At 37.0% G+C, this 22,122-nt stretch overlaps 1 protein-coding gene across 3 annotated transcripts in view; it reads left to right on the top strand.

Annotated features, from left to right (window-relative positions):
• SCARA5 (scavenger receptor class A member 5) overlaps positions 1 to 22,122 on the top strand; it is a 121,414-nt gene that overhangs the window by 54,240 nt on the left and 45,052 nt on the right. For all 3 annotated transcript variants that reach the window (XM_074288406.1, XM_074288407.1, XM_074288408.1), the window contains exon 4: positions 19,791 to 20,465. In XM_074288406.1, the coding sequence (XP_074144507.1) occupies positions 19,791 to 20,465 (675 nt within the window). The remainder of the gene's footprint in view (positions 1 to 19,790; positions 20,466 to 22,122) is intronic.

Below are 22,122 nucleotides of genomic sequence, written 5' to 3'. Positions count from 1 at the left end.
TATGGGTTTGGATGATCCTTAAAACACTTGACTTCCCCATACCAACAGCTATCGCAATATCACTAATAGTCATTGAAGTATACACTTTAAGAGGTACAATTTTGGCACATATCCTTGGATTAACATCCATTTTTTTTAACCACAGAATTAAAAATACAATAAAAGGGAATAATGAAACCCACGTGTATGACATGAAATCCTGGAATAAACTGACAATGAACAACCCTCAATCTGGTTTCATCTGGTCAAGGTCAGATGTTCTGAATTATCCTAGTGTCAGTAGAAATACATGTGCGTAACCATTACTATCACAAAATCAAACAAGATCAAAATTACTGCTTGTTCTAAGGAACAGATTTTTTCACTTTAACATCTTTTACTACACTGATCTCGACTCTAATTTTAAAAGAATTATAGATTTAGGACTTGAAGATTCTAATTTATAGTTAAGGGAACTGAGGCCTACAAAAGTATTATGACTTGTCCAAGCTGGCAGAAAAAAAGCTGGGACTTGAACCCTATTTCTCTTTTTCCAAGTCCAATGCTAAAAGAAGTGTTCCTCTTCTTAATAGCGTGACAAAAATGAGTTTGAGCACTAATTCTGCCATCCATTAGCTATGTGACTTTGGGCAAGACTTTTACATTTTTGCTTATTGAAAGACTTTCTCTATACTAATCCTTCCTTTAGCTACAATTTTTAACTTCGCTTTCTCCATAGACTCTGTTATATTTTCAAATATGTACAGATCTCCTTTTTCTTTGACATGAAACAAAACCAAAATTCTTGATGGTCCTCTGGCTAGTTCTTACTTCTTTTTAATCTCTCCTTTCTAACACTTCTAAACTTCACACTTATTTTATAACTTCTCAAATAAATATTCTACACTCCTAATTCCTTTCTTAATTCTCTGAAAGCCTGATTTCCATCTTCATCACTTTCTTAAAATAACTCTCTAGAAAATGAAAAGCAACCATTGCTTTATTGTTATTTCCAATGACCAGATTATGTTCTCATTCCTCCTGATCTTGGCAGCATTTGAAATTGCTTACTAACCCTTCTTTAAAACACAATCCAAGTCTTCCTTTTCACTCTCGGAACAATCCTTTATGGTATCCATTGATTCTTCCTTCTCCCTGATAGAGAATTTTCCTTAAGATTCAGTCTTCAAGCCTTTTTACTCTTTCTCTGCATTTTTTCCCTCCAAAAGTTTATCTACTATCTTTGTCTCAGTTATAACTTTCCTAAATGTGTTCACTTCCCTTTTAGGATATAAGGAACTATCTTGACTTTTGTACTTATATCCTATTGCACAGAACAATATAAACATTTAATAAATGCTTTTTCATTTGTTCTATATTTCTTAGATGTTGGACACTTCATCAGAAACATTTGATGCAAAGATTTTTTTTTTCTCTAGTTGATAACTTCCCTTCTTATCCTAGTTGTATGTATTTAGTTATTACAAAGTTTTTCAATTTTATGTAATTAAATAATCTAACTTTTTGTGATTACTTCTATCCTTTATTTGGTTAAGAATTATCTCTTTAATCATAGGAATAAAATGTACTTGATCAGATTCTTTTCTATTATGATAGTGTGATCTTTAATATTAAGGTTGTGTATTCATTTGGAGCATATTGTAGTATGTGGTGTAATATGTTGGTCTTAACTTAATTTCTCCCAAACTACTTTTTGTTTTCCCAGCAGTTCTTGTCAAGTAGGAAAGTTTTCCTCCCTCAAGTAATCTATCTTTATTTGAATACAGGATTATTGAGTTCAAGTGATTTTGCTTCTTCTGTATCTAGCACAGTATAAACTTTTATACAGTGTTTTTTTCTTCTTATCATCCCCAAAGCCTTCCTCCCCTAACCCCATGAGAGTTTTCTTTGGTAACTTCTGGCTTTAGTCAGAGTTGTTTAGTATCCAAATTTTTTGTTCTTTGATATAAAAGCAACAATTTAGGATCAGAAAGCATTTGGTGCTATCTGACCCACATTTCTCAGGGCCAGAACATATATTATGTTTCCAGGGAGCCTGGGCAATCTAATACTAGATAACCTTATAATCTGGTACCCAGTAAACCTTATGCCAAGATTTTCAAGTCCCAATTTCAATAGAGAAAATATTCTTTTTGACAAGGTTTGCAAAAGAAATCTCCTAAGGAACATGGTCACCATATAGATGTCGTGTATAAGGGCAATTTAAAGGTGGTGAACAGTTTAAAGCAGAAAGAAAATAGCACAAAGTTGGAAAGATTACTCTACTCATTCCCTCTCAATACTAGGGGCTATGTAGCCAAATAAGATACTTCTTTGATCCCCCCCGGCTTTTTTTTTTTTTTTTTTCTTTTAGCACTTAGCTTAATACCTCTAAGACATGATGTATTATTGACTGTTTTGGCTGTCTCCAAATGGTCTGGGCTCGGGTAGACACACCTGTTTATTTATATTTCTGCTCTAACTCTAGCTTCCTATTTTTTCTGGAAATATTGAATTGGGGTTTTCTCTCCTTAAAAGGCAGCATCACAAATGAGCATCACTAATATTTTATGGTCAGTGACATAAATGCAAGGATAACAGTAACTTCCTAACAAATTCTCAATATAGTAGATATCTCTTTGATGATGCAGACCAGATGACCTTGTGCACATGCTGTTGTTCAGTTGTTTTAGTCATGTCCAACTCTTTGTGACCCCATTTTGGAGTTTTCTTGGCAAAGATACTGGAAAGATTTGCCATTTTCTTCTCTGGCTCATTTTACAGATGAGGAAACTGAGGCAAACAGTGTTAAGTGACTTATTCAGGGTCACACAGTTAGGGTCTGAGGCCTTCCTGATCTTCAAATCCAATATGCTATCCACAATATTATGCTGAGTCTCTCTAGCTCTTTATCTCTAAACTGAGGGGATTGTGAGGATGGTACTAATTGCTTTGGTGACCATGTTCCTTAGGAGATTTCTTTTGCAAATCCTTGTCAAAAAGAATATTTTCTCTATTGAAATTGGGACTTGAAAATCTTGGCATAAGGTTTACTGGGTACCAGATTATAAGGTTATCTAGTATTAGATTGCCCAGGCTCCCTGGAAACATAATATATGCTCTGGCCCTGAGAAATGTGGGTCAGATAGCACCAAATGCTTTCTGATCCTAAATTGTTGCTTTTATATCAAAGAACAAAAAATTTGGATACTAAACAACTCTGACTAAAGCCAGAAGTTACCAAAGTGCATTTCAAGACAAATCCTCAGGACAGGTTTCTGTAGGAAGTTGAGAAGTCATGGCTAAGCCAAGGGGACTTCTGACCAAGTTAGCCATTCCAATTTCCCTCTCTCTTCTTTGAGAGGGGATAGGGTAGTCAGGATAGGGAGGGACAGGGATCAGGTGTGCTAGGAAAAGATGGCCACAGGGAACAAGGACAAACACTGTGATTTGTCTTGAAATGCACTCAAAAACCTGCAGCTGTAGTTTGTCCCAAGAGAAGCAAAGTGTACATGTGTATATGTTTGTGGATGTATATATAATATAAATGTATACATATGTATATATGTGCATATATATGTGTGTATATACTATATATTACATACACACACTCATATATATATATTATATAATACTTGAAAAGCATCTGAATACCCACATTTCAGGAGTAAAAAGTGGCTTATGGTATTAAAAACCTCACTTTCCATTTTCCTTTGAATGGTATTGTTACTACTTGCTCTTGCTTCCCAAGTGTACAGTTTAACTCAACAGGCCTCAGGGTGTCTTTAGGGTATCACTATTATAATTAGCTGTGAAAAGATAGGCTCTTCCTCTTCATACTGACTTTTATATTCTTGCTCCTTTTGGAATGTTCCTAAGCCAGAGAATGACAGGCAGATTTGGACTTAGAAAACAACTCAGAGGCCATCTAATCCAACTGATCCCAGGAAAAGAATTCTCTCTAAAACATAACTGATCATTCTTCCTATTTCCTCTCCTTATATTTCCTTTCTTTTCTTTTTAAACTTTTCATTATTAACTATCTCTTGTAGGAGGGAGAAACTGTCAATCAGAACTAGTTTCCAAGAAAATACAAAATATAGTTATAAGATACTCTGAAATGAGCTTTTTAAAGCTGGAGGTCATTGGTTCCTTCATTTCACTTGAGTACCACAAAAAACCTAGGATTTACTCCATACAAATTACTGAGTATGCTGAATTTGCTATTAATTATTTTCATGTACCTAATAATTTTGGACACCATTTTATATTAGTCTTTGCAAACAGCCAAAATCTAGGAAGAGACCCCGTATGAAGCTGTTGATATGTTGATATAATAGACTCCACATTCACATATATAAGTGATTAAGTTGATGGAGAACATCATAATTATGTGAAAATTGATTGAAGTAATTATGTGTGTTCAACCTATAGAAGTGAGTAAATAAGGAGGACAATAGGAAACATTGAGTATGTGAATAGTTTTTATTTTATTTGATTCTCAGAGAGGCAGATTTCATCTTTATATAAGGGGAAGAATGTAAGTGAATAAGCATTTATTAAGTACTTTACTTTTATTAGGTGCTTTGAAGGATAATGAGATTAATAAGACATTTTGAAGTTATTAAGTAAAGATTGGATAATGACTTGTTGGATATATTCAAGAAGGAATTCTTTCTCTGATATGACTAGAATTCATGGTGTTGATTCCATTCAGGGTTCTATTCATTTTTGAGATTTTTGTAAATCTGTGACTCAATTTGCTTGGACCACAAACAGGAAAGACTTTCAAAAAGCTTAAAATATTTAGCTATTTATCAATGGCATTCTTCTCCTTGGAGGTTTTCCAAGGGCTTCCTATTTAGTCTGTAAGTCCCTATCAAATTTCCATCTAGACATATCCCCTAGAGTAGAGTTTGGCTGTTATAACGCTCCTCAACTTTAGCATTCTTGGGTTTATAGTTGGAAAGGAATTTGGTGTAAAACTTTGTGAATGCCCAACTTGAAAGGCTGATACCTGTGGAAGCAAATGTGTCTCACAGCTGCCTGTAATTGATCATTATTGGCTATAAAAGAAGATCAGGGTGTTCTTTTTGGTTGTTGTTGTTGCTTTTTAAAAAAAATTATTTATTTTAAATATACATTGTTTTATAAATCATGTTGGGAAGACAGTCTCCAGAGTTATTTTTTCTGGATACAGATGGCATTTTCTGTCCAAAGTTTATTAGGATTTCTTTGGAACATTGAACCACTGAGAAAAATCAAGTCTTTCATAGTTGATTATCACACATTCTTGCTGTTATTGTGTACAATATATTCCTGGTTCTGCTTGTTTCACTGAGCATCAGTTCATGTAAATCTTTCTAGGCCTTTCTAAAATCAATTTGTTCATCATTTTTTATAGAACAATAATATTCCACTATTTTTATATACCACAACTTATTCAGCCATTCCCCAATATAGGCAACTACCCATTTTCCAATTCTTTGTTGTCACAAAAAGAGCTGCTATGAACATTTTTGCACATGTGTGTACTTTTCCCTCCTTTATGATTTCCTTGGAATACAGTAATGGCACCGTTGGGTCAAAAGATAAGCACAATTTTCTAGCCCTTTGGGCATCATTCTAAATTACTTTCCAGAATGGTTGGATCATTTCCCAACTCCACCAACAATGCATCAGTGTCCCAATTTATCATTGTCTTTTCCTGTCATCTTAGCCAATATAAAAGAGTTGAGGTGATATCTCAGAGTTGTTTTAATTTGCATTTCTCTAATCAATAGTGATTAAGAACATTTTTTCATATGGCTATAGATGGCTTTAATTTTGCCATCACATTAATTTGTTCATGTTCTTTAACTATTTATCAATCAGGGAACAGGATGTTCTTTTGATTGTTGGTGATCAAAAGGAAGAGTTGTGCTACAAATGTACTCTTGAGTATGGAAGGAAGGAAGGAAGGAAAGAAAGAAAATTAGAGTACTTGTGGAAACTAAGAGTATGATCCTAAGGTGAGAGTGAAGAGTAAGTGGTAGGAATCTCTGCTGACGGAGTGATTACCCAGAGTGACTGGGTAGAAGTTAGGAGTCAGGGAGGAATGTTCTTTTGGGAGTTCAGGTGTGGTTCTCTGGTAGCTCATGGGTAAGTCTAAATACAGATCCCTTGGGAATCTCATTTCATATCCTGAATGAACTTTGATAGGGAGCAAGGGGAGACTGAGAATTAAGGTGGTAAAAGGAACATCTCCCTTCCTTTCTCCCTCCACCCTCAGCCCTGTATTTAGTTGACAAGATTGAGAGTACTTGGGTTGTAGTGCTCTCCTTGTAGAGCAATTCTAGCATTCCAGGGGTGGTGCTAAAAGAACCCTAGGAGATTTTCTATTGTGGCAGAAACAGGAACTCTTGGGTGAGGGAGGGAGAGAGGAAGAAAAGGAGGAAAGGAGAGATGGAGGGAAGGAGAAAAGGAGAAAGAGAGGAAGGGAGGAAATGAAGAAAAAAAGTCTGTGGAGAATTCAGGGTGGACTAAACAGACCTTGGAGAATGTTCCAGTGGCAATAAATGTACATGGATCAGTGTGTAACACTTGAAATTCACATAACACAACCTCCTCATTTTACAGATACAGAAACTGAGAGCCATGAGATCAAAGTGGCAAAGTCCTAACTAAAACCCAGACTGATCTACTGTTAGCTTCTCCCCAATGAATTTCCTTCCTCATTTAGCTCCCTTGCCAGAGAAGGTAAAGGTGATCATGCAACTGAAGCTTTCCCCTATGGGAGGAAGTGCTCTCCAGGGTCTCTAGCATATAAAAGCATGACCAGCCTATGTGGAGAAAGCAAAGTTCCTTCTGGCCTTTTTTTCTTTTTCAAAATGGGCCTCTTGTTGTTAGAGCCATCTCTCCCCCCATCCCCTTAGCTGGAACAAAACCCTCTTCCTCACCTCCTGTTTATATGAGAATGGGACTAGCAACAAACAAGAGAATTCAATTTCCCACACTGTAAATATTTGTCCAGTAGAACTGAAAGTATGGATGTGGATGGGGACTCTAAAAAATAACTCTCTCCTTCCTCCTCCCCAGTGAATGAACCTTTGTTTTCTGTGGCAAGAGCTCTTTTGGAGTTGAGCCCTGTTCATACCTTCTGCTTTCAATGTCTGGCAACATTTTTCTGACTAACTGAATTTCATTTTCTTGGATTTTCACTGGGAACTGGTTAGAGGCATTGCAATATAGTAGAAAAAGCAATAGATTTGGATCTGGAGACCTAGTTTGGATCTTGCTTGTTATTTACTAGCTGTGCTAGCTAAGGTGAGTCCAAGTTTCTTTGATCCTTGGTTGTCTCATCTGCAAAATGGAGATGTCAATCTTCATCAAAGCTGTTGCATCATCAGTTCAGATTTGGGGGAGGGATAGCTCTGAGTAGTTCAGGTAATGCTATGGGTAAAGCAGCATAAAGTGGTCTTTCAAGGTGGACTTCCCTCCCCTCTCTCACACTCTCCCAAGTGTACAAATGCTTTTTGGACTGCAATAGTCTTAGACACCTCTTTGGAGAAGCAGGATGATTAACAAGGGGAGCCAGTTGTCTAGTTTGACTTATATAACATAAAAGAGCCTTAAGGTAACTGTCTGACTTAATACCCACTGTGCCCAGGGATCTTCAGAATTGTGCTTATAGAAAAGGTACTAGAAAATACAAAAGAGCAGAGGGCAGAGGACTTTCAATTTTGGGGCTGTGTGATAGAGAAAGAATAATTCTTGCTAATGCCATAAGGAACCCAAAGAACTGAGGAACTGCTCAGAAAGAAGGCAGAGTAGGAGGGGAGCTGAGGAAAAATCATATCAGGAGTCAATGTGAACTATATCTAGAACTATATAAAATTTTGGAGTTTTTATTTCATAAGGCTTAAAAACTCTATTTTTGGATTTTCTCCAGGTATTTTATTCCTTATTGGTTTTCATGAAGTTGCTAGAAGTGAGAAATTCTTAGGAAATGTGTTTTCTTTCAGGGACACTGGGGAGAGGGAAAGAGGCTTGAGACTTGGGAGTCAGTCAGTTAACTTGAATTTATTTATTAAGAGCATTTTAAGTGTCAGGCACTGTGCTAAGAGAGGCAAAGAAAAAAAAAGACAGTCTCTGTTCTCAAAGAGCTCATAGTCTAATGAAGGAAAATACATGCAAACTATATTTAAAATATATATTCATATATATACTATACATACATATGCATGTGTATATCATATAATATTTTAAAAAGGCACTAAGATTAAGGAGGACTGGGAGAAAATTCTTGCAGGACATGGAGCTTTAGCTGAGATGTGAAAGAAGCCAGAGAAGTTAATAGGCCGGGGTTAATTTGCAAAAAGAAATATTTATCTGGAAGTCAAGTTAGGGAAGTAATTGAGCCAGGCCATGCTTGGAATCCAAGAATAAGTATTTTGGAGGAAGGATAAATAATAATAATAACAACTAGTTTTTACATAGTGCTTTAATATTTGCATAATGCTTTGCACATATTATCTCATTTAATAATAAGAACAATAATAACATTTATATAGTTCTTTTTATATACCAGAGGTTACTAGGTTGGTGCTGTGGATAGAGCACTGGGACTATAAGTCAAAAAAACCTGAGTACAAATCTGGGCTCAAACATTTACTAGCTGGGCAAATCCCTTAACCCTCTCTGCCTCAGTTTTCTTTTCTGTAAAATGAGCTGGTGAAAGAAATGGCAAGCCACTCCAATAGTTTTGTTAAGAAAACCCCAAAATGGGGTCATGAAGAGTCAGATATGATTGAATGACCGAAATCATGTGCCAGGCACTCTGCTAAACACTTAACCATTATTATCTCATTTCACTCTCACATTAGCCATTATCCCCATTTTACAAATAAAGGCAAACAGAGGTCATGATTTACTCAGGGTCACATTGTCTGATATGGTTGGGGATTTTAAATCTAGGCTATCATCTTTGATAAAAACAAAAACAAAAAAACAACAACAACAACAACAAAAAAAACAAAAACAAAAACAAACAAAACAAAACAAAACAAAACAAAACAAAACAAAACAAACCCTGATCCTGGCAACTTCTTCACTGGTGATGAAATGCCATTTGGCTAATTGCATGATAAAGACCTTTGTGGAGATCTATGCTCTCTAATCAGCACAGCAGAGACACAAGTACTCCAGCAGACACTCCAGGCAATGAGATGAAAAGTGGTTGAAGGGGAGTAGGGTTGAAATGGATCAGACATGACTGCTTCCATTGTCAGTCTTTTCACTAGGATCTTTGGCTCTAAGCTGGGTGAGATAATAATCTTTTATGTGGAAATTTGTGAGATTACTGAAGCTTTGATGGAAAGCTATTACTAAAGTCTAGAGCCTAAAATGGATCTTTAAATGAAATTAATGGATGCTTGTAAAGTAATATCCATCATGGACTTGTCTGTGCAAGAATATCCTTAATGAAAATGTAAAGAGGAGAGTATACTTTTTATTGTTTTTATTAAATTTTTTATTTTCAAAACATATGCATGGCTAATTTTTCAACACTGACTTTTGCAAAACCTTGGATTCCAAGTTTTCCTTCCTTCCCCCAACCCTCTCCTCTAGATGGCAAATAATCCAATATATGTTAAACATGTTCAAAATATGTCAAATTGAATATATGCATATGTGTTTATATAATTATCTTGCTACACAAGAAAAATCAGATTAAAAAGAGAAAAAAAAAAGAAAGAAAATAAAATGCAAGCAAACCGCAAAAAGAGTGAAAATGTTATGTTGTGATCCACAGAGAGTACACTTTTAAAAAAAAAAAAATCAGTGAACAATCATGGTAAGCTTTCAAAGTCGTAGTCTATAGTAGATCTTCACATACATCTCATTGAATGAGATATAAAGAATTTAAATCCTACCACATTTGCTGATTATGAAAAAATGTTATTTGACTCTGTAGTGATAATAAGTACAGTCTTAAAGACTCTTTTTCACCAAGCTTCTTCCATGTGTTTATTAAAATCATACAAGATCCCTTGACAGATGAAACCACAGTGATGATTGTATTCAATCATCTTCTTGGTATTAATGCCAAGTGAGACACACTCACCAAGTTTGTTCGTGTCATAGACGATGTTCTATGTATGGTCCAAATAGGAGAGAGTTTCTCTGGATGGTGAATTCTCCAGATGTTCCTGTTTATGGGTAATATCGTGCTGCTTCAGGACCTCCTCAGTGAAATTCTCAACCACATGAGAAAGACCTGCTTAGCACAAGAAAATTTAATAGATGTATAGAGGGAGCAGTTGGAAAGATGGCATTTTGCATTAGTCTACCCGTGTTGTGAAGGGGTCCAACCAACCAGTTGGAACTATACCCAAAGGGTTATAAAAATGTGCACACCCTTTGATCCAGCAATACCACTATTAGGTCTCTTATTCCAATCTGATCTAAGTAAAAAAATAATAATTCTAGCAGCTTTCTGTGGTGGCAAAGAATTGGAAATTGGGGGATGCTCATCAGTTGGGAAATGGCTGAACAAGTTGTGGTTTATGACTGTGATAGAGTACTATTGTGTTATAAGAAATGACAAGAGTGGTGGTTTCAGTAAAAACATGGAAATATCTAAATAAATTAATGCAACATGAAATGAGAAGAACCTGGAGATCACTGTACACAGTAACAATAATATTGTAATGATTAACCATGAATGCTCCCTATTCTGATCTATACAATGATTTTAAACTATTCCAAAGAATTCATGGCAAAAAAATGCTTCTCCCTCCAGAGAGAGAATTATGAACTCTATCTGCAAATTGAAGTATAATTTTCTCATTTGATATTTTGCTTCTTTTGTGATATGGTTAATGTGAAAATGATTTCCATGATTAGACATATATCATTTTCCTTGCTTTCTCCATGAGTGAGTAAAGGGTGAGAAGGAGCAAGAAGATTTGGAATTCAAACATTAAAAAGAAAATAATGTTTAAAATTTTTTTTAAAAAGAGAGAGAGTTGGTATATCAATACATATTTTTGGACATGTGTTAGCAATGAACAGTGAGTTGGGCCTAGAATGAATAGGAAGAAAACAAGTTAGATTAAAATTGGGAAATGATACAATGCTGTGAATAATTTCAAGTCTCTCATTAAAACAAAGGAAGAATAGCATTTCAATAGTTGCTATATTTATCTCGACTTTATCTTATAATCAACTCTATGAAGTGGGTGCTTTATCTCCATTTTACAGATAAGGAAACTGAGACTGAAATGTTTAATTCTATGCCCACATAGCTAGTAAAAGTCAAAGTCAGTATTCTAACTTCTGTTTTCCTGATTCTAAATCTAGTGCTTTTTATACTATTTAACTGCCTCATTTTTTAAAAATTAAAGCTTTTTATTTATAAAATATATGCATGCGTAATTTTTCAACATTGATCCTTGTAAAACCTTTTGTTCCAACTTTTCCCCTCCTTTCCCCCACCCCTTCCCCAGATGGTAGGTAGTCCAATACATGTTAAATATGTTAAAATATATGTTAAATCCAATATATGTATACATATTTATACAGTTATCTTGTTGCACAAGAAAAATCAGATCAAGAAGGAAAAAAACTGAGAAAAAATAAAATGCCAGCAAACAACAACAGAAAGAGTGAGAGTGCTATGTTGTGGTCCACATTTAGTTCCCATAGTCCTCTCTCTGGGTGTAGATGGCTCTCTTCATTATTGAACAATTGGAACTGGTTTGAATTTTTTCATTGTTGAAGAGAGCCACGTCCATTAGAGTTAATCATGGTATAATCTTGTTGCCATGTATAATGATCTCCTGGTCCTGTTCATTTCACTCAGCATCAGTTCATATAAGTCTCTCCAGGCCTTTCTGAAATCATCCTGTTGGTCATTTCTTACAGAACAATAATATTCCATAACATCCATATACCATAACTTATTCAACCATTCTCCAACCGATGGCCATCCATTTCAGTTTCTAGTTTCTGACCACTACAAAAAGAGCCGTCACAAACATTTTTGCACATGTGGGTCCCTTTCTCTTTGGGATGCAAACTCAGTAGAAACAATGCTAGGTCACAGGGTATGTGCAGTTTGATAATTTTTTGAGCATAGTTCCAAATTACTCTCCAGAATGGCTGGATCAGTTCACAACTCCACCAACAATGCATCAGTGTCTCGGTTTTCCCACATCCCCTCCAACATTCATCATTATCGTTTCCTGTCATCTTAGCCAATCTGACAGGTGTGTAGTGGTATCTCAGAGTTGTCTTCATTTGCATTTATCTGATCAATAATGATTTGAAGCATCTATTCATATGAGTAGAAATAGTTTCAATTTCATCATCTGAAAATTGTCTGTTCATATCCTTTGCCCATTTATCAATTGGAGAATGTAGCTACCTCATTTTTAAAACACTATATTCTCTAGATGGTGTCCCCTAGTTGGAGTCTTAGAATACCATGAACTATGAAGAAACAAAATTGTGGATGACCTAAAGGGATACCTAACATACACTATGTCTCTAATAAGGTCACAGTGAACATATGCTGGCTCTGAGTGTCTTAAAGGATCTTATCAAAGACAGATGACCAAAAAAGGAGGTGGGCCAATTGTGTGTTAAGAATAAGGAAAAATAAGGAGCATGTTGTTCTCAAGTCTACAAACCAGTAAAAGAAAGTCCTCTAATACATTGGATAGATCCCTCATAGAGGATTTGAGGAAGGATATGGGCCTAAGAAACTGAACTGTGTTTTTCACCTGTAAAGAGAAGAGACTACAAGGTCATGTGAAAGAATAGATAGTAACAGAATAGTGACAGAAAATTTCAGTGTCCCTCTTTTGCTTTTGAAAAAAATCTAATTGAAAGATAAACAAAAGGAAAAATATAGAGCTGACCTATTGTGGCAGAAACTAAAGCTAAAATGGTATCTTCTAAAGGGAATTGCAAAATAATATATATATCTTTCTAAACACAATCTGGAACTTTTACAAAAAATGTCCTATACACAATTAAAAATTGTATTGGCCATAGAGTTATTAAAAATAAATATTAAAAGATAGAAATAGTTAATATATTTTGTCTATAACAATAAAAATAGTCATTAATTCAGGTACAAATAACAGAGTCCCAAATGAAGATATATTAAGAAATCCTTATAACAAATCATAACAATTAATAATTATCTGAAAGAAAATGATAATGATGAAACATATACCAAAATTTCTGGGATTCAGCTAATGCAGTCCTAGGGGAAAAATTGGATGCCTACAGACACAATTAACAAAATATCAAAAGGAAGGATTAGTAAATTGAATTTTAATTTTTAAAAATGAGAAAGTTAACAAATACATTTTAAAAATTTAATAAAATAAACACAAAATTCCAGGTATAAGTTAGAAAAGGAATAAATGAACTAGAATAAAAAAAGGCCGCCAATGAAATGATAAATAAACCAGAGCCTACTTGTAATGCTTACTCCCTATGTTACCTTAGGTAAATCACATCACTTTACTTTGCTGAACCTCTGTTTACTCTTTTGTTGTAAAGTATGACTTCTAAGATCCCTTTCAATTCTAGATTTATAAGAAATTTGCTAAGAAATTTCAATTTTACTCTTTTCACTATTTCTCAGACTTGTTTCTGCCTCACACATTGTTTTATCATAATATTCCAAGATGAAATAGAAGGTAAATATTTTTGTACAAAACTGTGAGTTTTGGCTAAGGACCATGGAGCTTGTATAGTTTAAGTACCAAAACAACCTAACATCTAAACTAACCTATCTCTGGTAATAACGCTAGTTAAAATTTATATAGTTTTATAAGATACTTTTCTTGAAACAACATTCTGAGATGGGTAATGCAAATATAATTATTCCCATTTTACAGATGAGGTAAATAAAGATTGCCTAAGATCTTGCAGTCTATAAGCTTTCTGCACCATCATGCTTTCATGGGGAGCTCAAAGGCTGGGGGATCCTAAAAACTAACCTTGTTTACATATACATATTCAGATATGACTGTGTCTGTTTTATTTGACTATATTTATTTGTTATAAGGGAAAGATTTTAGGAGGATGGGGAAGTAATAACAATTATAGTGGAGAATAGAAGAGGGATAATAGAAAAAAAAAAAGAATGGCAATGTGACATTTAAAAATATACAGAAGAAATTTGAGAAAGTTCAGACCACAGAAAAGCAGAGCAACATTAATCTTACTGTATTAGATTTAATATATACTTAAAAAATAAACTATGTATGATCGAGATTCACAGTTTCCTTTACAGTCTTCTTGCTGTTCTTTATATGTGGAAACAGTAATGTTGATGCTTCTCAGTTTCATAATAAAACAAAAAGAAAATGTGAAAAAAAGAGCTAATCTTGTCACAATTAAATATTCAGTTACTAGCCTGTTAGATTTTAACAAGGACACCTGGAAACTGGAAGAATATCATACTCTATTCAACTTCTTTGTTATCAAACATATGGTTTGTTTTCAAAATTCTAGGTTTATTTTTGAAGCAAAGTTTGATTTTTTTCATGTTGTTATCTTTAGAAAGACAATTTTTATTGCCTTTATATAAATAACAAAGAAAAAATTAAAAATATTTTTAAATTTGGAAAATTTATGTTAGGACATAAAGTGATTCCTGTTTTCTTAGGTTATCTTTCAAGCAAACTCTGTTTATTCACCAGGGGGTTCTTACAGGGACTTCTGAGATTCAAGACTAGGAGTCAGTAATAGTAGACTATTAAGCACCTACTTTTTTGCCAGGCATCTTCCTGGGTACTGAAAACACAAGTTCCAAGAATAAAATAATCCTTACTCATAATGAGCTTACCTTCTAATATAGAACACACAATAAGGGCATAAAATATATGTATAACTTAAATCTAAAGTTAATAACTACTATATATACACATGTGTATGTGTATTGTATGTATATATGGACACACATAACTATATAAAAAGTGTGTGTTTATATACACATACATGTGTGTATATACACACGCTAAGTAAAAGGTAGTTTTTGAAGGAGAGCACTGAGGGTATGCTGGTAAATACTTACCAACTGGCCAGAGGCATACATTAATCTACATTGCTGACATTTTCTCCATCACTTCCTTAAGAGTAAATATTCACCACTTCTCTAGCAGAGGCTTGGGGGCAGCCTCACTGAGGGAATGGAGTTTGTAGCATCCCAAGAAGCCTGGGGAGGAGCTGTATGGAGCCATGGACCATCTTTCCTGGATGATAGCTGGCCAGGCTCAGCATTGGGTTTGGGGAGAAGTTTGTTGAGCTTTCTGGTTTGTTTAATGACATAAATTATTGTTGTCTTATATATATATATATTTAATAATATTATCCCTTGTATTCATTTTTCCAAATTATCCCCCCCTCCCTTTATTCCCTCCCCCCAATGACAGGCAATCCCATACATTTTACATGTGTTACAATATAGTCTAGGTACAATACATGTGTGTGAATATCATTTTCTTGTTGCACAATAAACATTAGAATCCGAAGGTACATGCAACCTGGGCAGACAGATATTAGTGCTAACAATTTACATTCACTTCCCAGTGTTTCTTCTCTGGGTGTAGCTACCTCTGTCCATCATTGATCAACTGTATTGTTGTCTTTTTTTAAAAAATTAAATAAAACATCAGAGCATGTACATAAAAAATAAAAAAAAAACATTCAACAAAACAATAAATCAAACTCTAAGGATTTCTGAATAATAAATGTTTACACTGAAAATTGAGCAATTGGTCACAGGTAAAGAGAGCTGGTTCGTAAGACCTTTGGAAGGCACTAGCAGCCAGTTAGTCAAGAAGCTTTTACTAAGTGTCTCCTATGTCCCAGGCACTAGGCTAAGCCATGAGGTAAAAGAGGGGTGAGAGTGGGTCAGGGCAAATCAGAAAAGACTTTTCACAGAAGGTGATGCTTGAGCTGCATCTTAAAGGAAGACAGGGAATGACTGAATTAAAGGTGAGAAGGTCTGGGGAGGAGGAAGCAGAAGGGGACAGAGCTTGTACAAAAGCATGGAAATTGGGAAATGGAGTATTTTATAGGAGCCTTAATCAGGCCAGTTGGAGAGGACCATGAAATGTATGAAGGATATGATGTTTAATAAAGCTGAGAAGATAAGTTAGAATCAGGTTGTAAAGAGATTTCACTGATAAATATTTGATTCTTTAGGAAGCCACTGGAATTAATTGAAAAGGGGAATGATATGGTCAGACCTATACTCTAGAACTATCAAGCTCCCTGTGTGCTGACGTTTTATATAGTTGGGAAAATAATCCTTAAATATTCTGCTCTTGTTAGACCACACCTAGAGTATTATGTTCAGTTTTAGCATTTTATTTTATAAAGGACATTGATAACCTGGACAGTGTCCAGAGGAAGACAATCGGATATTTATGGGCGTTGCTTGAGATCATGCCTTATGAAAATATGTTGAAGAAAGAATGTTTAGCCTTAAGAAGAGGAGAGCTGAGGTAGAGAAGAATGAAACAAGATAGCCACAGTAAGAGCTTAATAAATGCTCCATAGAGTGAAAGGAACTGTATGACTTTGAGCAAGGTATCTTGTCTTTAAGCTTCTAATTATTTCCTTTTTTTTCAAATGAGAGAAGGGGCAGGTGCTTTAGAGGATATCTGGAGTTTTTGTAAATCTTAAGATTTACATATATATAAAAGTGATTTATTTGTACTTTGGTGGAGCCATGATCTCACTCATGTAGGGTTTTTCTTAAGTGAATGTCTGACCCTGTGATGATCTGACTCCCACCACCCTTTATTCTACTCCTAGTATATCTCTCCAAGATCAACCATAAGATCCTGGTCTTATGGATCTTATAAGATCCATATCTTATAATGGACAAATTATTATCCATTATAATGGCCCCTTCCTACCTTTCCAATCTTCTTATACCTTTCTTCTATGCTCTAATGATCCTGGCCTTCTTGTGTTTCCTCAAATACAACATTCTATCTAAGCTCTTAGTCCTTTGGAATCTGCCGCCCATGCCTGGAATGCTTTGCCCCATCACATCCACCTTTTAGGTTTCCTTTACTTACTTCAAAACTTAGTTCAAAACACCTTCTGCAGGGGGCTTTTACCAATCCCCCCATCTGCTAATGAGTTCCCCTTTCATATTCCCTTCCAGCTACTCTATGGGTATCTTACATACCCTGGCTAATACATGTTGTTTTATCACATTGGAATATATACTCTAGAAGGCCAAAACCTGTGGTTTTTTGTTTGTTTTTGTTTGTTTGTTTTGCTTTTCTTTGTATCTCTAGAGTTGAACACAGTGCCTAAAGCTTAACAAATGTTTATTAACTGATTGGCCATTTCCTTGATAGAAGCTTGTTGCAACAATCTATGCCTTCTTCTCCAAGCAACAAGTCCATGCTCTCACATGAATGTTCCATTATTCATGATGCCAGGGTCTTTATTTTAACTACAAACATATTTCATAGGTACAAACAACGTGCCTGGCTAACCTCCTTCTCTGATCAGATTTTTTCCTGTATGCTTATTGTTTATTCTTCCTCTTGTGCCACAAGTCATCACCGGTCATTTCCTTCAACCAACTGATTCCTCCTATGAATTTTTTCTATTGTCCTTTGAGTCATCCAGAGAATTATTATCAATGTTGTTTTTGTTACCTAAGACCCTGTGTGCTCAAAAGTGCTATGATTTTGTGCTTCAGTTCTCTGGTTGTGAAATGGAAGGTTAAAACGCCAGGAATTATTAAAAAATGCTTTGCAAGCAATTTTATAGTACAACAGAAAAGGGTGGAATGTTTGCCTAAATACAAATTAAGAAAGTCACACTCAAAAGTTGTTCCCGGCTAAGGATACCAGACATCTGGAAAGAGTTTTTTTTGATGGGGCATATTTTAGGGGGATAGAATAGAAGGAGTAGAGATAGAACATACTGTGACTATTGCAAAAAGATAACTAGATTAATATTTGAGGAGAATAAATTTTCAGGAAATTAACCCTAGATTGGGGAGGCTGGGACCTCTGTTATGCTTTTGAGGGCCAAGGAAATGCCTGTCCAAACATAATTTTCCTAGTGATCCAGTGAAGATGCTTTGGGGTGAAGATATTGTCTATGGAATCTAACTGTTGAAATGTGAGTCCCAACAAATATATTGACAAGGCTAACACATTAACGGCTACTAATAGATAATAAGATTGTGCTTATGATGATAACTTCAGAGTTGGAAGGGACCTCAAAGATCGGGATGGAGGTAGCAAAAAGTTAGGGATACCTGGGAAAGAAAAAGAGCAGATGTTTTTAGGGGAGGGAGAATGGGCTGAGAAGTGGGAGTTACTGGGAAGAGGAAACAAACAGATAGAAAGGATAACTAGAAGAAGGAAGAGGATGCCCAATTCAATAAACTTCATTTAAGTGTCTTCTGCATACATATTGTATCCCTTCTAAAGATCAATATCAATTACAAATAATTGGAAAGAAAGTCTTGCCCTCAGGAAGCTTTCTTTCTATTGTGGGGAGGAACATATACAGATGAGTAAACAAAAAGTCAACAAGATAATTTCAAATAAGAAAGAAGGTTGACAGGTAAGGTAAAGTATTAGGAAGAACTTCTTGTAGGAGGTGGTATCTGAATGATGCTTAGAAGGAAGATTGGGATACTGTGAGTGTGATCAATTCAATTCTGCATGCATTTATTAAATGCCCACTATATACAATGTGTTGTTCTAGGAAACGAAGGACAATCAAAAAGTGCCTTAATGAACTTTCATTCTGCTCAAGGGAAATTCAGTATTTAAAAGACTATGTATTTGGGGCTCCTTAGCTTCCTTAGTCCTGTAGTTTTGCAAACTAGTAAGTTGTAATTAGTAAAACAAAACTAATAAAGCTGTTATTAGGAATTCTTTTGCCTGAAGTGGAGACAGGGGATAGTGGCAGCAGGATTGTCTGATTATAGATGTAGTCCTATCAGGAGGGGACAGGAGGTGCCTTTTCCTTAGAGAGGTCTGACCAACTTGCCACAATAATTAACTGGTTATGATTAAAGAAATTGAGAGTGATAAAGGTTGCATGGTTATCAAATTCCTAAGGGCGGGTTTTGACTTTATTTTCTACTTTTTTTTGCTTTGTTTTATTCTGCAAGCAATCAGGGTTAAGTGACTTTCCCAGGGTCCCACAGCTAGTAAACATCTGAGGCTGGATTTGAACTCAGGTCTCCCTGCTGCCAGGGCTGAATCCACTGCCTCACCCAGCTGCCCAACTTAAGTCTTTCTGATTCCATGTCCAGAGGCTACCTAGCTGTCCCATGAAAAGATTGGAACCCTAGATGTAATGAAGAAAATACTGAACTTGGGGCCATAAGGATGATGTAGAACTTTGGATGGAGGCAGGGAGGGGAGAGACAGGCAAGATGGAGCCCCGCCTGTCCTACAGGTGCTGATGAGAAATGCTAGTGAGGATGCCCGGGGCACATGTGCAGAGTCCACATGAAGCTGCAGCTCAGACAGGAGCAAGCCATTCTCAACAACGTGACGCAAGAGCTGAGACTCAAGGACTGAGACTCAAGGACTGGTGGGGCTACACCAGTAGATCCTTAGTCTCAGGATCTCCACTAAGGAGTGAGTGCCCCCTTCTGATGTTGGAAACCTGAGCCAAAAGCTCAATGGCTCTGCCCTAGTTATACCTTTGAAAAGAAGTGCTGCTTCTTTATTCAAAGTTTGTTTTCCACTTTTCTCCTTTCTTGCGCTTACAAGTAGGCTAACAATCACTGTCTCTTCGCTTTGCAGTCTCCCGGACCCAGAGTTCTCCAGATGACCTGAAAGCCCTTACCTGGAATGTGAACCGCCTGAATGAGAGTTTCCGGGACTTGCAGCTAAGGCTCCTGCAGCTCCCACTCCGGGGGGACATGATGGAGCACATCTGGAAGCTTCAAGATTTGTTCCAGAACCACTCAGATTCCCTGCGCCTGCTGATGAGCTCCCTGCAGAGGCTGGAGGGCAACGTGTGGAGCCTGGAGATGCAGGCCGGCCAGACGGAGCAGACCGTCTCCCTCCTGCGGGACAGTAGCAGCCAGCAGCACGAGGCCGCCCAGATGCAGCTCTACCAGCTCCAGGTGGAGCACAACAGCAGCCAGCTGCTGCTCCAGCACCACGCGCGGCTCCTGTCCGAGCTGGCCGCCCGGGCCAGCAGTCTGGGAGAGGAGCTGGCCGAAATGACCGGGGCGCTGGGCGGCATCAACCAGAGCCTCTCCTACGACGTGAGCATCCACCACACCCAGCTCAGGGACCTGCAGGTGCTGGTGAGCAACGCCAGCGAGGATTCCCGGCGAATGCGCAGGGTGCACATGGGCATGGAGCTGCAGCTGCGGCAGGAGCTGGCCATTCTCAATAATGTGACGGAGGAGCTGCGACTCAAGGACTGGGAGCATTCGGTGGCCCTGAGGAACCTCACCCTTCTGAAAGGTACGCGCCAGTCAGGGTCCCGTTTCAGATCTTAGGTACCGCATCCTCAGTGAGGACTGAGTGGAGGTTGGAGGGAACTGGAGAGACTTGAGGAAAGAAGACATTAACAGTCTATTGCAGTTGTCTAGATGAGAGGTGATGAGGGCCTGAACCAAGATGGGGGTGCACGAGTAGAGAGGAGACAGACAGGAGAGGCGCTGAAATTAAAGCAAGTTTTGGCAAATGATTGAATACCGCGGTGGCAGATAGTGCAGAACGGAGGACGGACTGGCATGACACCTGGATGATCTGGTGCTCTTGACAGAAACAGGGAAGGTCTGAAGAAGGTAAGTTTGGGAGGAACTCCTATGTAATGAGAGCTGCAAATGTTTGCAAGCTGCCTCTTATTATGTCCCATCCCGAGGGAAAAGATGGAAGCAGCTCTCTTCGGCCCCAGTTACCGCTGTAGAGAGCAAAGCTTGCCTTTCTGAGGGGCACCTGCCAAGCCTTAGGGCGATTTGGGAGTGGGAAAGTGGCTACATTTGGGCTGGGATATTGGAGTTTTCCAAGGGCACCCAACCCCAGATTTAGAAGATGACAGATATTGAGAGCTGGAAGAGGAAGTGAGCATCAAAATATCAGTCAATCAACATTTATTAAGCACCTACTATTTGCCAACTTCTGTAATCAACCCTAGAGAAACAAAAATAGCCTTGGTTAGGCAGATGAAGCAACTGTCTATTGTGAAAGTCCAGGCCTGAGATGATGAAGGTAGTAGGGTAGGGGTTTAGAGGGGTAAGGATAGATGGGGTGGATTGATTATCAATTTCTGATTGATTGATCACAAATTCCCTGGGGTCAGTCTATACCTTGATTCTCATTCACTACTCCCAGGACCCATCCCTTATTTTAGAGATCACTGGCCTTGCTGGTAAACTTTTTTTTTTTTTTTTTTCCAGAGAAAAAGTTTATTTTGCCATTGTAGTTTAGAAAGTATGATGCAACTTTATACCCTTAGAAATTTGATTGGTTACCTAAGAATTTGTGACTTACACAGTGTTACACAGCCAATGTGACAAATGTGGAACTTGAAAACAATTCATCCTCATTCTGAGGTTAACTCTCTAGTGCTTATCCCATACTGTCTCTCACATGATAAACTTTAATTCCTTGAAGATAATTATGACATCATCGCTATCATCTTTTATTTCCTTAGCTAAACATTTACTGGTAAACTTTAGACCCTTTACTTGGGCACTCCAAGGCTTTTCACAAGCTAGCCTTATCTCCCTAATATGAGCGATCCCTAATATGAGTTTTTAGACTGAAGGCCCAGTTCTGCTCATTGCTACTAGTGTGACCTTAACACAAGTCCTTTCACTCCCTTTAAGTCTCTCAGCTTCTTTATCTGTGAAATGAAGTGACTCTGGTTACCACTGCCCAGTGCTGCCTTGCTACCCATGTCTAGGACATAGTAAATGCTTAATAAATGATTGATTGATTGAAAGTGATTGCATTCTCAGGGTTTCAGTTTCTTAATCCATAAAATAAGAATTTTCAAATGAATGAACTCTAAGGTATTTTCCAGACAGCTTGTGGAGCAATAGATAGACCCTGGAATCAGGAAAACTTGTCTTCCTATGTTTAAATCTAGCCTCAGACACTTTGTAGCTAGCTG

Source organism: Sminthopsis crassicaudata, chromosome 2 (assembly GCF_048593235.1).
Source record: "Sminthopsis crassicaudata isolate SCR6 chromosome 2, ASM4859323v1, whole genome shotgun sequence".
Taxonomy (NCBI): domain Eukaryota; kingdom Metazoa; phylum Chordata; class Mammalia; order Dasyuromorphia; family Dasyuridae; genus Sminthopsis; species Sminthopsis crassicaudata.
The sequence above is the reverse complement of the archived record's forward strand: the minus strand, read 5'-3'. Positions and strand labels throughout refer to the sequence as shown.